General features: G+C 37.3%; 1 protein-coding gene and 1 non-coding gene across 2 annotated transcripts; both read right to left on the bottom strand.

Moving 5' to 3' along the window:
- Nucleotides 1–286: 286 nt before the first annotated feature.
- Nucleotides 287–803, bottom strand: LOC129511047 (transcription factor BTF3-like). Its single transcript, XM_055327502.1, has one exon. The coding sequence runs from the start codon at nt 801–803 to the stop codon at nt 315–317; it is 489 nt and encodes a 162-aa protein (XP_055183477.1). The 3' UTR covers nt 287–314.
- An 8,287-nt stretch (nt 804–9,090) lies between these two features.
- On the bottom strand, nt 9,091–9,165 carry LOC129511227 (small nucleolar RNA SNORD59). Its single transcript, XR_008664776.1, has one exon. It is a non-coding gene; the product is annotated as a small nucleolar RNA SNORD59 (small nucleolar RNA).
- Nucleotides 9,166–17,916: the final 8,751 nt, after the last annotated feature.

Genomic DNA, 17,916 nt, shown 5'->3' with positions numbered 1-17,916 from the left:
GTCAGATAACCACACTCCTGACTTCTATCACAGTAACCTAATATCGTCTGTTTTTTTTTTCTAGGCAAAGAACTTTATTAACCTTGTTTCAAACTTTATTCCCAGCCTTCTTCAGCTTAATTAGCTGCAAAGAATGAATTGTATATAAGCAAAAACTGAAAAGAGCTGCAGTGTCCAAGGGGCTTGGGCTTAAAAATATTAGAGATCTAGATTTTATCAGATCCATGAACAAAATTTTAAAAAGGAGTCATGATATAAAATAGCAGTTCCCAGTAACTTCTTCAAGTTTTATCTTCTTCAGAAGTTGACTCAATTCAGTTTGCTTCATTCTTGGAAGCTTCATCAAAATTCTCCACAAGATCTGGAACTTCATCATCATCATCCTCTCCGGTAGCAAGTGGTGCTTTTCCATCCACGGATTGTTTGGGCAGAGCTTCAGCCAGGCCTCTTAAACTAGTCAGACTGTCTGCACCAAGCTGGTTTAAGATACTGGGTAGCATTTCTGTCAGCTGCTTTGTCTCAGCATGGCCTGTAATGGTGAAAGTGTTCGCTGCCAGCGATGCCTGAACTTTAGGGTTGTTAAAATGGATCACTGTTCCTTGGTTTGTGAACATATTCACTTCTTCAATACCAGAGATATTGTTTACCCCTAACTTCTTTAAGGAGAACTGAAGTTTTTTATCATCTGCTGTAGCTGTTCTATGAACCACCTTCTTCTTTCGGGGAGCAGTTCCTTTCCCACCAATGTGCACCTGTGCTTGCAGTTTGGTGAGTTTCTTCTGGTTCATGATACTTTCTTTCATCTTGTTGGAGCACAAATGGGACCACGCGGGGGACTAGGGTTGGCGCTCGGGGGTCTCGGGCGGACACACGCAGGGACGCAACATCTCTTCTGTTTTTGAACCTTAAACAAATGCACCCTTTTCTGTACTGTTTCTTTCAGTCAGCATGTCTATAAACTTCATGCATGTATAGCAACAGTTCATCCATTCTCATTCTGTGTAGCATTGGATTGCACAGATATACATAATTTATGTATCTATTCTACTATGGGAGGACTTCTGGGTTGTTTCCAAATTTTGGCCACTGCAAATAGGACTGAAATTGCTGGCTTAGAGGTTATGCACAGATTCCGCTTTCTTAGAAATTGCTGGGTTTCAACTCGTATACCAATTTATATTCTCACCAACAACATAGAAGAGAGTTCCAGTTGTATCGTATCTTCTGATTTTAACTTGTACTTATGCTGTGTTTCTTGGCCACTTAGATATTCTCTTTTTTAAAGTACCCATTCAAGTCTCTGACCCATTTTTGGGTCATTTTTGGAATTCTAACTATAAATATATAAGGAATGATTAGATTGGAAAATTATTTTGTAATCAGAGTAATTATTAATTCAGGAAAGAATCATCAAAAGATGTTAAAAATTAGTGGGTGAAATTTAATGAAAAACAAGATATTAACATACTCTCAAAATATCTCCACGTAAAATACTTTTAGTTACAAAGAGGAAAATGTAATTTTACAATATAAGAACCTGATAGACATTACCTTAATTGGTTGATTAAAGTCAACATTACCAACAATGGGACAAACCATGGGCATCCTGTTGTAAGACATTGTCAGAGGTACAATACCACTTCTTTGGTATTCCTGCTAAAAACCCATTATCTGAATCTATTCATGAGGAAACATTAATTGAACCCAGTAGAGGTACATTCTACACAATAACAAGCTTGTACTCCTCAAAATGTCAGGTCATAAAATAAAAAGTAAAGATAATGAACTATTTTGGATTTTAAAAGATTAAAATGACATGACAACTAATGTACTGTGTAATCCTGGATTGGATCCTGAAACAAAAAAATGGTTCTTTTTAATGGCAAAAAAATAGTATTAGGAAAATTGGTGAGATTTAGTAAGGTCTATAGATTATATTATATTATATTATATTACATTACATTATATATCCCAGTTTTGGTAATTTTACTGTGTTATGTAAATGGATTGTCCTTTAAAAATACACACTAGAGGAACCTGGGTGGCTCAGTGGTTGCGTGTCTGTCTTCGGCTCAGGTTGTGATCCCCAGGTCCTGTGATCAAGTCCTGCATTGGGCTCTCCACAGGAAGCCTGCTTCTCCCTCTGCCTATGTCTCTCTCTTACTCTGTGTCTCTCATGAATAAATAAATAAAATCTTAAAAAAGAAAAATACACACTGAAGTATTTTAGTGATAAAGAGATATCATGTCTTACTCTTTAATAGCTCAGAAAAGTAATATAGACACAGTGACATTAATAAAACAAATGTGATAAAATGTAAATGATTACAGAATCTTGGTGAAGGTAATACAGGAGGAGTTCTTTCTCTTTTTTGCAACTTTTCTAGAAATCTAAAATTATTTCAAAATAAAAGAATACCAAAAAGAGAGGGAATTCCTAGTTTGCTAAGAGTTTTTAAATATGAATGAATGTGGGACGCCTGGGTGGCTCAGCAGTTGAGCCTCTGACTTTGGCTTGGAGTAATCCCAGAATCCCGGGATGGAGTCCCCCATCAGGTTCCCTGCATGGGGCCTGCTTCTCCCTCTGCCTATGTCTGTCTCTCTCTCTCTCTCTCTGTCTCTTATGAATAAATAATAAAATATTTTTAAAAATAAATAAATAATGAATGAAGTTGAGTTTTATCAAATTCCTTTTCTGTATCTACAAAGATGAATATATACATTTTCACTTATACTATTAATTGGGTATACAGTGAGATTTTAGTGTTAAATCAATCTTGAATGCTTGAAATAAACACACATTTTATGTTTAATATATTATTGGATCGGGCAGCCCGGGTGGCTCAGCGGTTTAGCGCCGCCTTCAGCCCAGGGCCTGATCCTGGAGACCCGGGATCAAGTCCCATGTCAGGCTCCCTGCGTGGAGTCTGCTTCTCCCTCTGCCTGTGTCTCTGCCGCTCGGCGCTCTCTTTCTGTGTCTCTCATTAATAAATAAATAAAATCTTTAAATATATATATATAATATATATATATTATATATACATATTACTGGATTTGTTTTGCCAATATTTAATTCAGAAGTTTTTTTCATCTTTTTTTTTTTAAAGATTTATTTATTTGAGACAGAGAGAGAGAGGAGGAAGGGACAGAGGAAGAAGAAGAGAGAAACTCAAACAGACTGCCTATTGAGCAAGGAACCTGCCTCAGGGCTCCATCTCATGATCCCAAGTTGACCCGAGCTGAAATCAAGAGTCAGACACTTACCAACTGAGCCACCCAAGTGCCCCAGAAGATTTTTCATCTTTGATAAGAGAAAGACTAGTCTGTAATTTTTTCTTGTAATGAACTTCTCAGGTTTGGGGATCCTTTTTCTGTTCTCTGAGTTTGTATATGATTAGTGTTACTTCTCCTTAAACTTTTGGGAAAATATACTGCTGGTGAAATCACCAGAATCTGGATATTTATTGTGTGAAGATTTTTGATCACTATTTTGCTTCTTTGGTTAATATAGTACTATTCAAATTTCCTATTTCTTTGGTGTCACTTGTTATAAGTTGGGTTGTTTCTAGAAATTTTTCATCTAAATTTTCAAATTTATTACATTAAGTTATCTAAAATATTTTTACTTCAACTTTGTAATGTCTGTAGGATCCATAGTGATGTTCCTCTTTCCAAGCCTGAGAGAAGTAATATGTACCCTTTTTGCTTTTGTTTCTGTTTCATATGCATGATCTGTCTTGCTATGCACTCATCAGTTTTAGTATTTTTTTCAGTGACTCTACATTTTTTCATTAATTTTTTCTCTTTACTTTATCATTACCTTTTTTATACTTTCTACATGTTTAATTTTTTTTCCTCTAAGTTCTTGAGATGGATCCTTAAGTATTTCTTCTCTAAAGTTATAAATTTCAGCCTTTAAGATTATAATTTTCCTACCTAACAGTTTTAGTTTTTATTTTTATGTAGTTCAAAATATTTTTTTCACTTCCATTGTTATTTTTCTTTGACTGATGGAATATTTAGAAGTATATTACCTAATTTCTATATGTTTGGGAATTTTGTAGTTTTTATTTTTTTTATTTTTATTTTTTTTTTAATTTTGTAGTTTTTAAAAAGTTGTTGACTGTTAACTGTTCTCTGCTCAAAGAACATACTCTGTATAATTTCAATCTTTTGAAATATGGTGAGGCTTGCTTAATGACCCAAGTTATTGTCATTTTTATTAAATATTCATTACTTACATGAAACAAAAGTGAATTCTGCGGTTGTTGCATGAAATATTCCATATACATCAATTGATTCAATTTTGTTAGTCATGTTGTTTAAATGTTGTATACCTTTACTAAGTTTTGTCTCCTTATTCTTTTAGACACTGACAGATGTAGTAAAGGCTCCATGGGACACCTGCGTGGCTCAGTGGTTGAGCATCTGCCTTTGGCTCAGGGTGTGATCCCAGAGTCTGGGGATCAAGTCCCATATCAGGCTCCCTGCATGGAGACTGCTTCTCCCTCTGCTTGTGTCTCTGCCTCTCTCTCTGTGTCTCTCATGAATAAATGAATAAAATATTAAAAGATAATAATGGCTCCTACTGTGATTGTAGATTTGTCTATTATTCCTTGCAGTTTGTGCAACTCCTTTGTTCTCAATATTTTGTAGTCTATTGTAAGTTGTATACAAAATTAGAATTGTTACAACTTCCTGATAAGTTACTGTTTTTATTTATCGTGAAATACCACATTATATTTCTAATAATGCTTTTTCCTTAATGTCTACTTTATAATATTATTGTATAGCTATACCAGCTTACTTTGGATTAATGTTTGCATAAAATATCTTTCTTACTTTTACCTTTAACTTTTCTGTGGTATTATTTTATTTACTTATTTATTTATTTATTTTTCCTCTGTCTAGGATTTTATTTTTTTTCTTAAAGATTTTATTTATTTATTCATGAGAGACACAGAGAGGTGGAGAGACATAGGCAGAGGAAGAAGCAGGCTCCCAACAGGGAGCCTGATGTGGGACTCAATCCCCGGACCCAGGATCAAACCCTGAGCCAAAGGTAGACGCCCAACCCCTGAGGCACCCAGGCGTCCCTGTCTAGGATTTTGTTAGACTATTTCCCCCCACTATACCTGTTTTGGAAGATTGAGACAAAAAGGCACAAACTCACATTAAATAAACAAGGTAATCTAATCAGTTCTACAAAGTGTATTTTGTAAAAGAAGTAGCAATAGGTACCAACCAAAATAAGTCAGGGAGTCCCAGCAAGGACTGTAAGAGAACTTGGGAAGATATACACATGCCCACAATACTGACCCAGTCCCTGATCTCTCTCTGTGAGAAGGCCAGAGCCCAGCACCACTCTCTTCCAGAAGAACTACTGCTTTAAACTGGGACTATGACCCTGGAAATCTAATGGAACAGCTGGTCTGAAGGGGCATGACGCACTCTCAGGTACTTCTGTGGTATTATTTTAGATTGTAACATATATTTTGAAAAAGCACATATATATTTATTGTAATATTGCATTATTAAATATGTATATTTATTTATTAAGATTTATTTACTTATTTTAGAGAGAGTGAGTGCATGCATGCACGAGTGGGGAGTTGGAGGGGAAAAGCAGAGGGAGAAGGAGAGAATCTCAAGCAAACTCTCCACTGAGCATAGAGCCAGATCTCTCCTCCCTGAGATCATGATCTGAGCCAAAATCAAGAGTCAGATGCTTACCTGACTGAGCCACCCAGGTGCCCCATCTATTTAAAATCAATATAGAGGATGCCTGGGTGGCTCAGCGGTTTAGTGCCTGCCTTTGGCCCAGGACATGATCCTGGAGTCCTGAGATTGAGTCCCACATCAGGCTCCCTGCATGGAGACTGCTTCTCCCTCTGCCTATATCTCTGTATATATCTCTCTGTGTGTCTCTCATGAGCAAATAAATAAAATTTAAAAAAATAAAAATAGGGATCCCTGGGTGGCGCAGGGGTTTGGCGCCTGCCTTTGGCCCAGGGCGCAATCCTGGAGACCCAGGATCGAGTCCCACGTCAGGCTCCCGGTGCGTGGAGCCTGCTTCTCCCTCTGCCTGTGTCTCTGCCTCTCTCTCTCTCTCTCTGTGTACTATCATAAATAAATAAAAATTTAAAAAAAATAAAAATAAAAAAATAAAACAAGTATAGAAATCTTTGTTTTAATGGAATATTATGCATTTATATTTATAGTAATTAATGATATATTTGGATTTATAGTTAACATCTTACTATTTTGTTTTCTATTTATCCTACTTGTTACTTGGTCCTTTTTATCTTTTCTTATCTTCCTTTGATTTCATTGACTATTTTTTTAAATTATGCTCTCTTCTATTTACATATTATATATATTTTTTAAGATTTTTATTTATTTATTCATGAGAGGCACAGATGGAGAGAGAGAAAGAGAGAGAGAGGCAGAGACCTAGGCAGAGAGAGAAACAGGCTTCTGTGGGGATCCCGATTTGGGACTCAATCCCGAGACCCCAGGATCACGCCCTAGGCCGAAGGCAGATGCTCAACTGCTGAGCTACCCAGGCATCCCTCATCATATTATTTATACATAATTTTACTATTCTCTTAATAGTAATTCTAGAATTTATTATGTGTATCTTTGATTTGTTTCAGCTTAGCAGAAATTAATACTTTTACTACTTCTGAGACAAGATATCCTTGCTGACATCTTCATCAGAGTTGTATACCATTCTGATCTGTTATCTGGGAGTAGACAGATCCTTACTGTTTATGGAAACTGACACGTCTGGTTTCTCTCTTTCTGGGTTCAACAGATCCAAATTCTCCCGAAGTCAAGCCATTCCCCTTTATTGGAACCCTCCAATAAAGACAGATAGTTGTGTTTTCTGCCTCCCTGAGGCTTTAGAAAATCACCATCTTAAACTCCCTCTATGCTGGAGAAGGGAAAAATACTTCTCGTTTTTCTATGATAAGTTTATTGGACAACAAAATGAGATACAATTTCATAATCAACTAACATCTCATACCTTCTAATATATTAGGGTTTATTTATTTATTTATTTATTTATGATAGTCACACAGAGAGAGAAAGAGAGAGGCAGAGGCACAGGCAGAAACAGGCTCCATGCACCGGGAGCCCGACATGGGATTCGATCCCGGGTCTCCAGGATCGCGCCCCGGGCCAAAGGCAGGCGCCAAACCGCTGCGCCACCCAGGGATCCCTATATTAGGTTTTAAATCTAAACATAATCATAGTATTTCCATGAGAAATTAATTCCAAGTTATAAACACTTATCCTTTGGGGAACTTTAAAAACCCAGTCAACTCATTATATATAATATCTGTATGATAGCACTTTTCTTCACTTTATTTAGGGAAAGGGAAAACTGCAGAGACCAATGATAAGTCCCCTCATTATTATAGGAATGCTCTGGTCACTTTGCTTCAGGGTTTTCTTCAACATTAACTTTTACAAATGAGTGAAAATGAGGGAATATATGCTCTCCTATGAAATTGCAAGATATTTTTGTGCCTTTAATTGTCTTCACTAGGATACAAATGACATAGAAATAGAGGAGGGTAATAAGAGATATAATTCCCTGAGGTACACTGTCAAGTTAAAAATGCACTTATATATATACAGATGTAGGTAAGTTTTAATTTAGAGAACTTTATTTTGAGTGTTATAGTACTTAGGCCAAATAATCACAAGATAGTGTCCTGGTTTAATGAAATATTACAAAGGTTCATTATGAAATTCTTCAGACACAATGTGGTAGTAGTTTTGGCCTAGCAACTGTGGCTTTTAATAAAATAACTGCACTGATTCTTAAATTTATCTCATTCTTCAATACCCAACTTTTGGTTCTGAGGAGAGACAATGTGGTCCAGACCTCTTACCATTCCCTATGCTCTTTAGCTTTTTTTTTTTTTTTTTTTTTTTTGCTCTTTAGCTTTAATCCTGGACTAATATAGACTTTTACTCTGAGATTTCAAATGTGGTTGCCTCAAGTACCAAACACTTTTTTTCTTTTTAAGATTGTATTTATTTATTTATGCATGAGTGACAGAGAGAGAGAGGCAGAGACACAGGCAGAGGGAGAAGGTAGCCTGACATGGGACTTGACCCGGGCCCCCAGGATCCCATCCTGTGCCAAAAGCGGCGCTAAACTGCTGAGCCACCAGGGCTGTCCACCAAACACTTTTTACAAGAGGTACTAAGGGTAAATAAAATTCAAAGTAATTAGTTTTTCTTCAAAACTCTTTCCTGATTCTACAGATGGAACACTTTTTGTGTTTTAGTTTCCCTGGGTCACCATTCCTACATGTAGTCCAATAAATATTGGAATGAAGGCAGAATGACAACAAGGTATATTGTACATGGCTATGTAGCATATCGTAAGAGGAAACGTTTTTCCAAAATAATTTGTAAGTTTGGCCTGGAATCATCTGAAAACTGGAAATGATCTATAAAACAAGTCCACAGTCATAAAATAAATTTTTAAAATCTGCTTTTACTCATAAGAGATTTTCTACACTTAATCATTCAAGAGCTGATTATCCAGAATGTGTAATATACAAACCCATTATTTCTTCTTTTTCTCCTTCTGCTGCCTGAGTGTTGGTCATTTCACAGTTCATTACTATTCTCTCTCTGGGAAAATATAAGCAAATGTAGCTCCAACTAGTATTTTCAACTTTCTATATAAATGTTTTGTAGGAAGCATAATAATTATTGGTTTATATGTCACTTTTCTTTAATAAGTATTTGGTTGTGTTCCACTGGACACTGGGGAAGAATTTTAAAAGTTCAAGACATTGTCCCTGCTCTTAAGGCTCTTACAATATAATTGGAGAAACAAAGTTTGTGTTCAATAAACCAAATATTAATGCAAGGCAATATATATTTAAACAACATTATAGGAATATAGGAATTATATTATATATTAATTATTATATTATAATATAATGATAATTAATTAATAATAATAAATATATTAATTAATATATTAATTATATATATAAACATGAAAGAATTCTGGTCATACAAACATAGTATACAAAGGAACTTTATTTTTTTTCAACTCCTTCTCAATACTTAATATGTGGCTTCAGCATACTCAGAAAAACAAAAGTCATTTTGATAAAATCATCATAGAATACAAGAGTACCTTCTAGACCTACAGAACTTTATGGAGCATAGCATGGACTAACAACATTGCCACAGAAATTCTCAATAAGGTAGTGGGACTTGAATTAAATATCAAAAAATGGATGGAGTTTCAACATGAGAAAAGGGGGAAAAAAGAAATTTCTGCACAAAGAAAAAAATCCCAGAATTCCAGGATTGAAGGCCCCTATATACTTTTAAATGAAATATTTCGAGCCTACAGCATATAGGAAATAATAATATGAACTCTCCTTTCCCACCGAATTTTATCAAATATTTGCTTTTTGCCATATGTGTTTCAGATCCACTTTTAAGAGGGGACACAGATTTGGCTAAAGGCATCTACATACTCTATCATTCTCCTTCAGCAGAGGTAACAACTATCCTGAATTTGGAGTTATTATTACAAAGAATATTTAAAAATGTTTATCACACTTAGAAATGTGGACTATTGTTTCATGGGTCTGAAGCTAACATAAATGGTAGCATGCTTTACGTATCTCCTGCCACTTTCTTGTTTTCACTAGATATTCTATTTTTTTAGATTGATGTATATTATAGCTCTAGTACTAGTTCATTTATTTTAACTACAGTATAGTATTCCACTGTGTGATCATACAATTTACTGAACCACTCTCAGGTTGATGAACATTTAGGCTGTTTCCAATTATTTTCCTGTTATACATGATGCTTCAATGAATATTCATTTACATGTCTCCTTATGCATTTAAGGGAGAGTTTCTTGGATATATATAGAGAGAAGTGGAATTGTTAAATGTAAGAAAAGGGCCTCTGTAGTTTTAATAGATATTGCTAAATTGTCTTCCGATGTAATTGTACCAATTTATTCTCCACTCGGTAGTGTATAAGAGTTCCCAGATCTTCCTTATCTTGCAATTCTGATGACTACATCACCGACTTGGAACTGCCAGAGTACCCTGGAGTCAATTCTTCCTGTAATCTTGCTGTGTAATCTTGCTCCCAGATGAATCTCATTATGAACTAGCCTGGCCTAGGCTTAGAAGAGAGATCCATCCTCTCAGAGAGAACTGGGAAAGAGTAAAGCAAGAATGGTATAATGGCTGAGGATTGCATGCACATTTTAACCATTTTTGCGTTTCCTCATATATAGCACAACCTGAATCTCAGTAAGCAAGGCTCAGTAGATGTTCAATTAACTGGATCTAATCATTAATCCTGATCTGTTTCTGTCTTTCACTTCTCTAACCTCCAATTTCCTCATCTATAAATTATGGATGATAATAATTTAAGGAATCATTCCAAAGATAAAATAAGTTATAAATGTAAAAAAAATAAGTTATAAATGTAAAAACATGTATACCTTTTAAAAAGCAATGTAAATTAAGTTGTAAAAGATTTGAAAGCTGTTTCTATGTCATGACTTCTTAGTATGACCAGATAACATTGTAGCAGTTCAGAACCATTGCCAAATTTCTCATTGGCGTTCTTCTTGCAACCCTAATAAGTCCTGGTGTCCCACCTATGTCAGACTCTGCTTAGGATCACAGTAATTTTAAAAAGGTATTCCAACCTTTGTTTATCTTATTTGCTCTCAAAGAACATCAGAGGAAGCCATTTATGGTTACAGAGGCACACTTGCATTCCATTCTATTCCCTCTAGTCTTATATATAACCTCTAAACTCTTTCTCTAGATCCCAGTTTGTTGGTATTTTTGGCCATCTCCCTTCTCCCTTTCTTTCAACACTTTAAAGGTTTACTTAGCTCCTTTCTGGCTTACTTATCCTTCTCTTCTCACTTCTCCACTCATGTCTCTACTCCCCTTACCTTAAATTCTGCATACAAATATATCAAGCTAGGACAGGCTAGAAAACACTGCCTGGGAGAAGAACAGGTATTCATATCTTAATAATCATCCCAGAGCAGAAGTTCTTGTTATGGAAGTCAGTAACACTATTTTCACTTTGAATGTTTTTTTAAAAAAAAGGTTCATAAACACTTTTTGCTTCTTTTAAGTTGTTCTCTCTCTCTTTTTCTTAAGAAGGATTGTGCAGAGGGAGAGAGAGAGAGAATCTCAAGCAGGCCCATCGTGGGGCTCAATCTCGTGACCCTGAGATCATGACTTGAGCAAAAATCAAGAGTCCAATGCTTAACCCACTGAGCTACCCAGACTCCCCTAAGTGGTCCTTAAAAAAAATGAAGGAAAGAAAAAGAGGTTGCTCACCATTGCTCTACACTCTCAAACTTTTCACTTGGAGTATCCCATGATTCTACCACCTTTATTTCTATGACTCACATTTACACATCATGATCTAATTGCCTTTTGCACTTCCTAAATCTGTCACTGCCCTTGTGATGCCCCCTCCTTGATGCTCTTTCATCTCCTCAAAATTAACATGCTTCAAAGTAAACTCTTATTCATTCCAAATTTAGTTTCCCTTCAGGACTTCCATATTTCCATTGTTGGCATCTTAAGAGACATGTTTATTGCCCAGGTGTAGTATTATTAGAAGAGGAAGAGAATGGGGACAGAGACACTAAGAGACTTGCACCACGTAGCAGAAAACAGACCACATTCAGATTTGCAGACATGATGTTGGATTGATTTGGAATGACTGGCAAGTGCTCTCCTTGGGTGAGAGGTAAACCCTAAATATTGGTATCAGCAACTTAAGAGTGTTACACTTTTTGGCATTAAAAGTTCATATAGGGGAGTGGAGGGAAGGGTAACTAGGTGATAGGCATTAAGGAGGGCATGTGATGTAATGAGCACTGGGTGTTATATAAGACTAATGAATCACTGAACTCTACCTCTGAAACTAATAATGCACTGTATGTTAATTAATTGAATTTATATTAAAGCAAATAAATAAAAGTTCATTTAACATTTTCAGATATTGGGGCCACATTGAGCTTGAAAAAGGCTATTTACAAACTTCATTTGGCAGCTTAGCCATTTGTAAATAAAATACAAAGCAGCAGGGAAATGGTTCATGAGTTTCCTTCCTTTTGTTATTCTATCAACACATGTTTAAACTATCCTGATGGTGTCAGATGTTTAGCTGGGAAAGTTAATACTAACACATGAGTCCTGATTTAAACATATATATTTTTTAAAGTATTTTTGAGTGACCCAAATGATCAGATTCCAGGCAAAGTTTTGACTCTAATACTGAGAAGAGGTATACCTTGATCCAAATGGGCTTTGCTATGAGCTCAGACCCTGCCAATGAATCCAGCTCCTGGGCCATTGATCTGGGTCAGTCTGAGACTTGGGCTATCTATACATCACCTTGAATATGACCAGCGAGTAAAGAAATAATGGAAAACCCCTGGCAAGTTATTTGAATTATTTAACAGAGCTTTTATTGCTACTTTTTTGTCTGTTTTGATCAAGAAGACAAACCTTCAGTCCAGGTTTAAACCAAATTAGAAAATAATTAATTAATTAAAAAAAAAACAAATTAGAGGATTTTTTTTTCCCCAAAGAGATGAATTTTCTAATTTATAAGCAGATTGCTTTACTACAGGTTTTGTTGGGAGTAGGGGTTGGAGTCCTCCGAAGGGAGGAAAAATAACTAGAACAAAGCTTCTTTAAAAAAAAAGACTGGTAGGATAACACTCTGGGCAGTAATCTACTCCAGAAACAGAGTGTACGTAACCACATTTGTTCTAGACTAACTTGATCTGGTCCAACAGTGGCCTCACTCTGTATTTGGGAACAAAGGTACAGGGCAATACACTTTAACTGGGGAGATCAAAGGGGAACTGTAGGCTAAATATTATGTAAAAGGAAACCAGGGAAACACTATGCTCAAATTGATCGTGGGATAAAAGATGAATACAATCAGGAGTTTCATCAATTATATTATCTCAGCATCTCTCAATCTCTCACCCAGCCTGTATTCCACCTATACTTCCTTGCAATCCTTCCATACTTGGTCATCTATTTTTCACACAGCCTCAAGGATTAGCTGAGTCTAAACAGGTATCAATTACCCCCTTTAAAGGGGGGGCTGGCCAAAGAGCACCCCCTTAAAATCCTGGCTTCTCAACAAGATTGGGAGTTCTTATTTATCTAAGCAAAGTTTAAGGCTTCTGTCTGATTTTTCTTTGCAAGATCTCACCTGGAAGCAATATTGGGTAGAAGTACAACAAAACCCCCCCGTGTTTTTGTTGTTGTTGTTATATATGGGTTGGTGAAGAGAAGATGATATCTGGTCTGATAAACTGTTGACAAGGCAGGAACTTTACAGTAGGATGCATGAGACCGGGTTTCCTGTCCCTGGCATTTTATGGCAATGAGGGTTCAAGAATGCCTCTGATGATCTGATTCAGAGGGAAGCAATTATGAGTTTGGAGGATTTTAATTCTTTTTTTTATATTTTAAAGATTGTATTTCTTTATCTGAGATAGCAAGAGAGTGGCGGGGGTGGGTGGAGGGGACGGACAGAGGGAGAGGGAGAGGGAGAGGGAGAAGCAGACTCTCCGCTGAGCAGGGAGACTGATGTGGGGCTCTATTCCAGGACCCAGAGATCATGATCTGAGCCGAAGGCAGATGCTTAACCGACTGAGCCACCCAGGCACCTCCAGGGTTTTGGAGATTTTAAAAATTAGGACCCAGGGCCAGGTTTGGATTTGAGGATTGTATAATCTCAATGGCATTCCCTGGTGTCAAGCAGTACAGTGACCCTGAGTTGTTGTGGCTATAAAAAACCCTGAAAGTTTAGGCTATAATAGAGTGTTCAAATAACAGATAGTTACAATTTTGCCATAGTCAACATTGACCAAACTGCATTTGGAATACTGAACTCACTTCCTGGTGCCAAATTTTAAAAAGATATTAATGAATTAAATGTGTTCATAATAAGGGAATCTAGATGAGATGTATGAAGATTATGATGTATGGGAGAATATAACTAAGAGGAAACACAATAGTAGAAAAAGGACTATGAACTTCAATAATTAGATTGGCACTCACCTCCATAATGACAGATCTGATGAAACTTTTCTGTCTCTCTCTTCCTTAATCTCTCTCTGGAATTTAACTTAGCTTGATAACTCTTAAAATTCCCTCCTTTGCTGCATTGATATCAATTGTACTAGTTCAGCAGATGGTAAACTGAATTTGAAATGCAAGATGCACATGTGAAGGATAAAGAGGAAAGGCAGCAAGAGTAGGAAGGCTTTCAGACTGCAATGCATGGCTTAAAACTTGTGAAAGGAGAGAAAGAAGGAAGGCAGCCTGGGGAGGAAGAGCCTCAGTCTGCAGGGAAGCTCTGAGACTAGATCAGTGATGCCAATGGGGTGCCCCATAGCAAAGGTTGTCCAGTAGAGGAAATTGCATTGGGGAGGAATGACTGGCTGTGCTCAGTCACTGGTTGGGAGCATCTGGGGAGATTGAGATCTCTGCATGAAGGCTGTGATGGATGCCAAAGGCATGGTGGCTAGAGGCTGTCAGTAATTCACACTCCTTACAGCATATGCTACCTTGAAGGGAATCCTAAGTGGTGCACTCCTATGGCTACCACATCATTCCATTTCCACATATCATATTGGATCTCACCTTCCTAGCCTCCTTTGCTAGATTCTCTGCCTTTGCTCACAGTTTAAATGTTGGGGTTTTCTAGGAACCCATTTTCTGCCTATTTCATTTATTTTCCCTATGAAAATTCATCTCAACCCACAATTCAAATACATGACTGAAGGGGGATGCTGAGTTCATATGTTAACTCAGACCATCTTTTTTCTCCTAGCTGGACTGCTACAATGGCCTCTGAACTATTCTCCTAACTCATCTCCAGTCCTACCACCTGACTGCAACTCATTCTCCATCTGTAGCTGGTGGAGTATGTCTAAAGAGCAAAAGAGATCACCCTGCTCCTGTGCTGAAAACCCAACAGCACTCTTAAGAAGAAATGCCTGGACGGCTGGGTGGCTCAGCAGTTGAGCATCTGCCTTCGGCTCAGGGCGTGCTCCCAGTTTTGGGATCAAGTCCCACATCAGGCTCCCTGTGAGGAGTCTGCTTCTCTCTCCCTCTCTCTGTGTCTCTCATGAATAAATAAATAAAATTTTTAAAAAAGGAAATGCAAATTATTTAACATAATTTACATGCTCCTTAATGGACCAGTCATTGCTTACCACACTAGCCTCTCCTGCTACTCTCCTTAAACAGAACTACTTGTTTCTTTGGATGTAACCACTGTATGCTTGGTATGGAGTATAGGTTTTTGCTTGCCTAATTCTCTACTTGTCTTTTAAGTCTCAGCCTAGAGGTTCCTTCCTCTGTGAAGTCTTCCATAACCTGTGAAGACTAGATTTGGTACCCTCCTATGCGATCCTAGAAACTATGTGATAAAAAGCAGGTGGACTCTTGGTTGTGAATCTACAGAGGTTGTGAATCTCCCACTTGGGTGCTAAGCATTGGAAATAAGAGGAACAATATTTTATATATCAGAACTTGTCTCAGGGTATATCCTATATGAGATAGAAAGGAATACTATGATAAATAGTTTGGTGTGGGTGACAGTTCTCTCAAGGACATGATAGACAAACATTCTCAATCCAGTCACTCCCATCCCCCACCCCAGGCCAACCCTAGACATTTGGAAATATGTGCGGCTATTTTTGTGGTTGATGTCAGTGTGGCTGGGAGCAGTACTGAAATAGAGGACAGCCCCACACAAGGAAGAATTGTCCTACCCAAAGTGCTAATAAAACCTCCATTGAGAAATAACTGTGCTGGGACATATGCAAATTTGGGAGAACTGAATTGCTCAGAATATCAGGGTGGAAGCTGAAAGTTTACACCTGAGGACTTCCATCTCCACCTATTCTCCATGCAGAGCTCCACCTTACCTGTAAGTAAATGTTGAATATATTATTTTAAAAAATATTTAAAGAAAAATTTAAAATATATATTGGCTTGAAAAAGAGCCAAATTGTTAGCCTGATGTAGGGCTTGATTGTTAGCCTAAGTAGCACCTAACCTCTCCTTCTGGCTCTGCTTCCCTGCACCCTAGGACTCATCTCATTGTAAAGGAATTATCTGAGAATTTGTCTGTAACCCAACCATGCCTTGTTACACGGTTAGAACCTAATATAGTGTTTGGAACATAATAGATACTTAATAACTCCTAAACTATGACTCTCAACATTTAAAAATTAGCCTTGACATCCTAAGTTTCAACTCTATTTTTTGTCACCAATTTTACGTTTCTAGTTGAGCATCTCCACCTTAATAGATATGAAGCAGAATCATTTACTTTGACTCAACAGTAAAATCCTCCCCCAAATAACCCTGATACCTCCTACTATGGTAAATACTATCACCCTCTTGGGACCTTCCTGTTGTCTAAGCCTACACGTCACCCATTGTTTGCCTGCTTCCTCACCCCTTCAAACCTTCAATTCCACCTTCTAATGATCTTTGTGTTCTTTCTCTTCTCTCTGGTTTCAGCATCCTTGGCCTTAAATCAGGTTCTCTTATATATATTATTGCATTTGTTTCCTAAATAATATCTCCATGCCCATCCCCATGACTGTCATCCTTTAAAACCTAAAATAGGTGGGTGGGAGATTGGGTTAAATAGGCGATGGGGCTAAGGAGTACGCTTGTCGTGATGAGCATTGAGGGATGTATGAAATGGTTGAATCACTATATTGTACGCCTGAAATTAATCTAACCCTGTAAAAAAAATAGTTACACTTATACCAATAAATAAATAAATAAATTAATTAATTAAACATTCTAAAAGATATTCAAAATAATAGTAATTAGTACTTTCTGGGTTGCTGTGGCCCAGGCACTGCTGACTTTAAAATGTATTTTATTTATTTATGTTTAAAGATTTATTTATTATTTATTTATTTATTTATTTATTTATTTATTTATTTATTTATTTATGGGACAGAGGGAGAGAAAACATAAGTGGGTAGAGGTGCAGAGAGAATCTCAAGCTGACTCCCTGCTGAGGGTGGAGTCTAACTCAGGGCTTGACCCCATGACCAAGGAGATCATGACCTGAGCTGAAACCAAGAGTCAGATGCTTAACTGACTGAGCCACCCAGGTGCTCCTTAACATACATTTTAGTTTTGACTCCAGAGCAGCCCCATTTTGAAATAACTTTTGAAGGTCATTCAGTAGGGGACAGAGATAAGATATGAATCAGGTAGCCTGCCTGGCTCAGAGCTGTGCTAGACTAGGCTATATAACATCCTGGAACTCTCTGTCGTTGCTTCACATATGTCTGTGTCTGATTCTCCTCCTCTTGTGGATGACCTGGTTGTAGGGTCTTTTTCTGAGCTAAGGCTTGCTCCGTGTTCCTTTCTCAGAGCTCTTGGCATACTGAAATGTGAGTGGTGATTATGAAGTCAGTAAACCAAAGAAGCAGATCCAACAGGTGGTTAGACAGAAGTCCTGAGACTAAAACTGAAAGTTGGTACAGAGACTAAAGAATCCCTAAGCTACAGACTGATGAAGGATGGGCTAAGAGAAGGGTGGCCTGGATATACTGTCCATCTTGGCCTTTACCTGCTCCCTACAGTGTGATGCTTACATAGGTGGGTGCTTTAAGGGGGTAGGGCTAAGCAGCCAGCCTGGAGTGTATGACCTCCCCTTTACTTCTCTGGCTAACTCCAACACATTCTTTAAGATTTAGCTTTAACATCCTTCCTATATATCACAGTTTTGTGAGACTGCAAACTCCCTGAGAGCAAGGCACTGTGGTTTTCTTCTCTATTTTCTGTACCACTAGAATCT

The sequence above is a fragment of the Nyctereutes procyonoides genome, unplaced genomic scaffold, assembly GCF_905146905.1.
Source record: "Nyctereutes procyonoides isolate TBG_1078 unplaced genomic scaffold, NYPRO_anot_genome, whole genome shotgun sequence".
Lineage (NCBI taxonomy): Eukaryota > Metazoa > Chordata > Mammalia > Carnivora > Canidae > Nyctereutes > Nyctereutes procyonoides.
This window is presented reverse-complemented; position numbering and strand designations above follow the sequence as displayed.

Bases quoted from the DNA above. Each gene is read 5' to 3' on its own strand.
- LOC129511047 (XM_055327502.1), bottom strand. From the start codon at position 803: ATGAAAGAAAGTATCATGAACCAGAAGAAACTCACCAAACTGCAAGCA.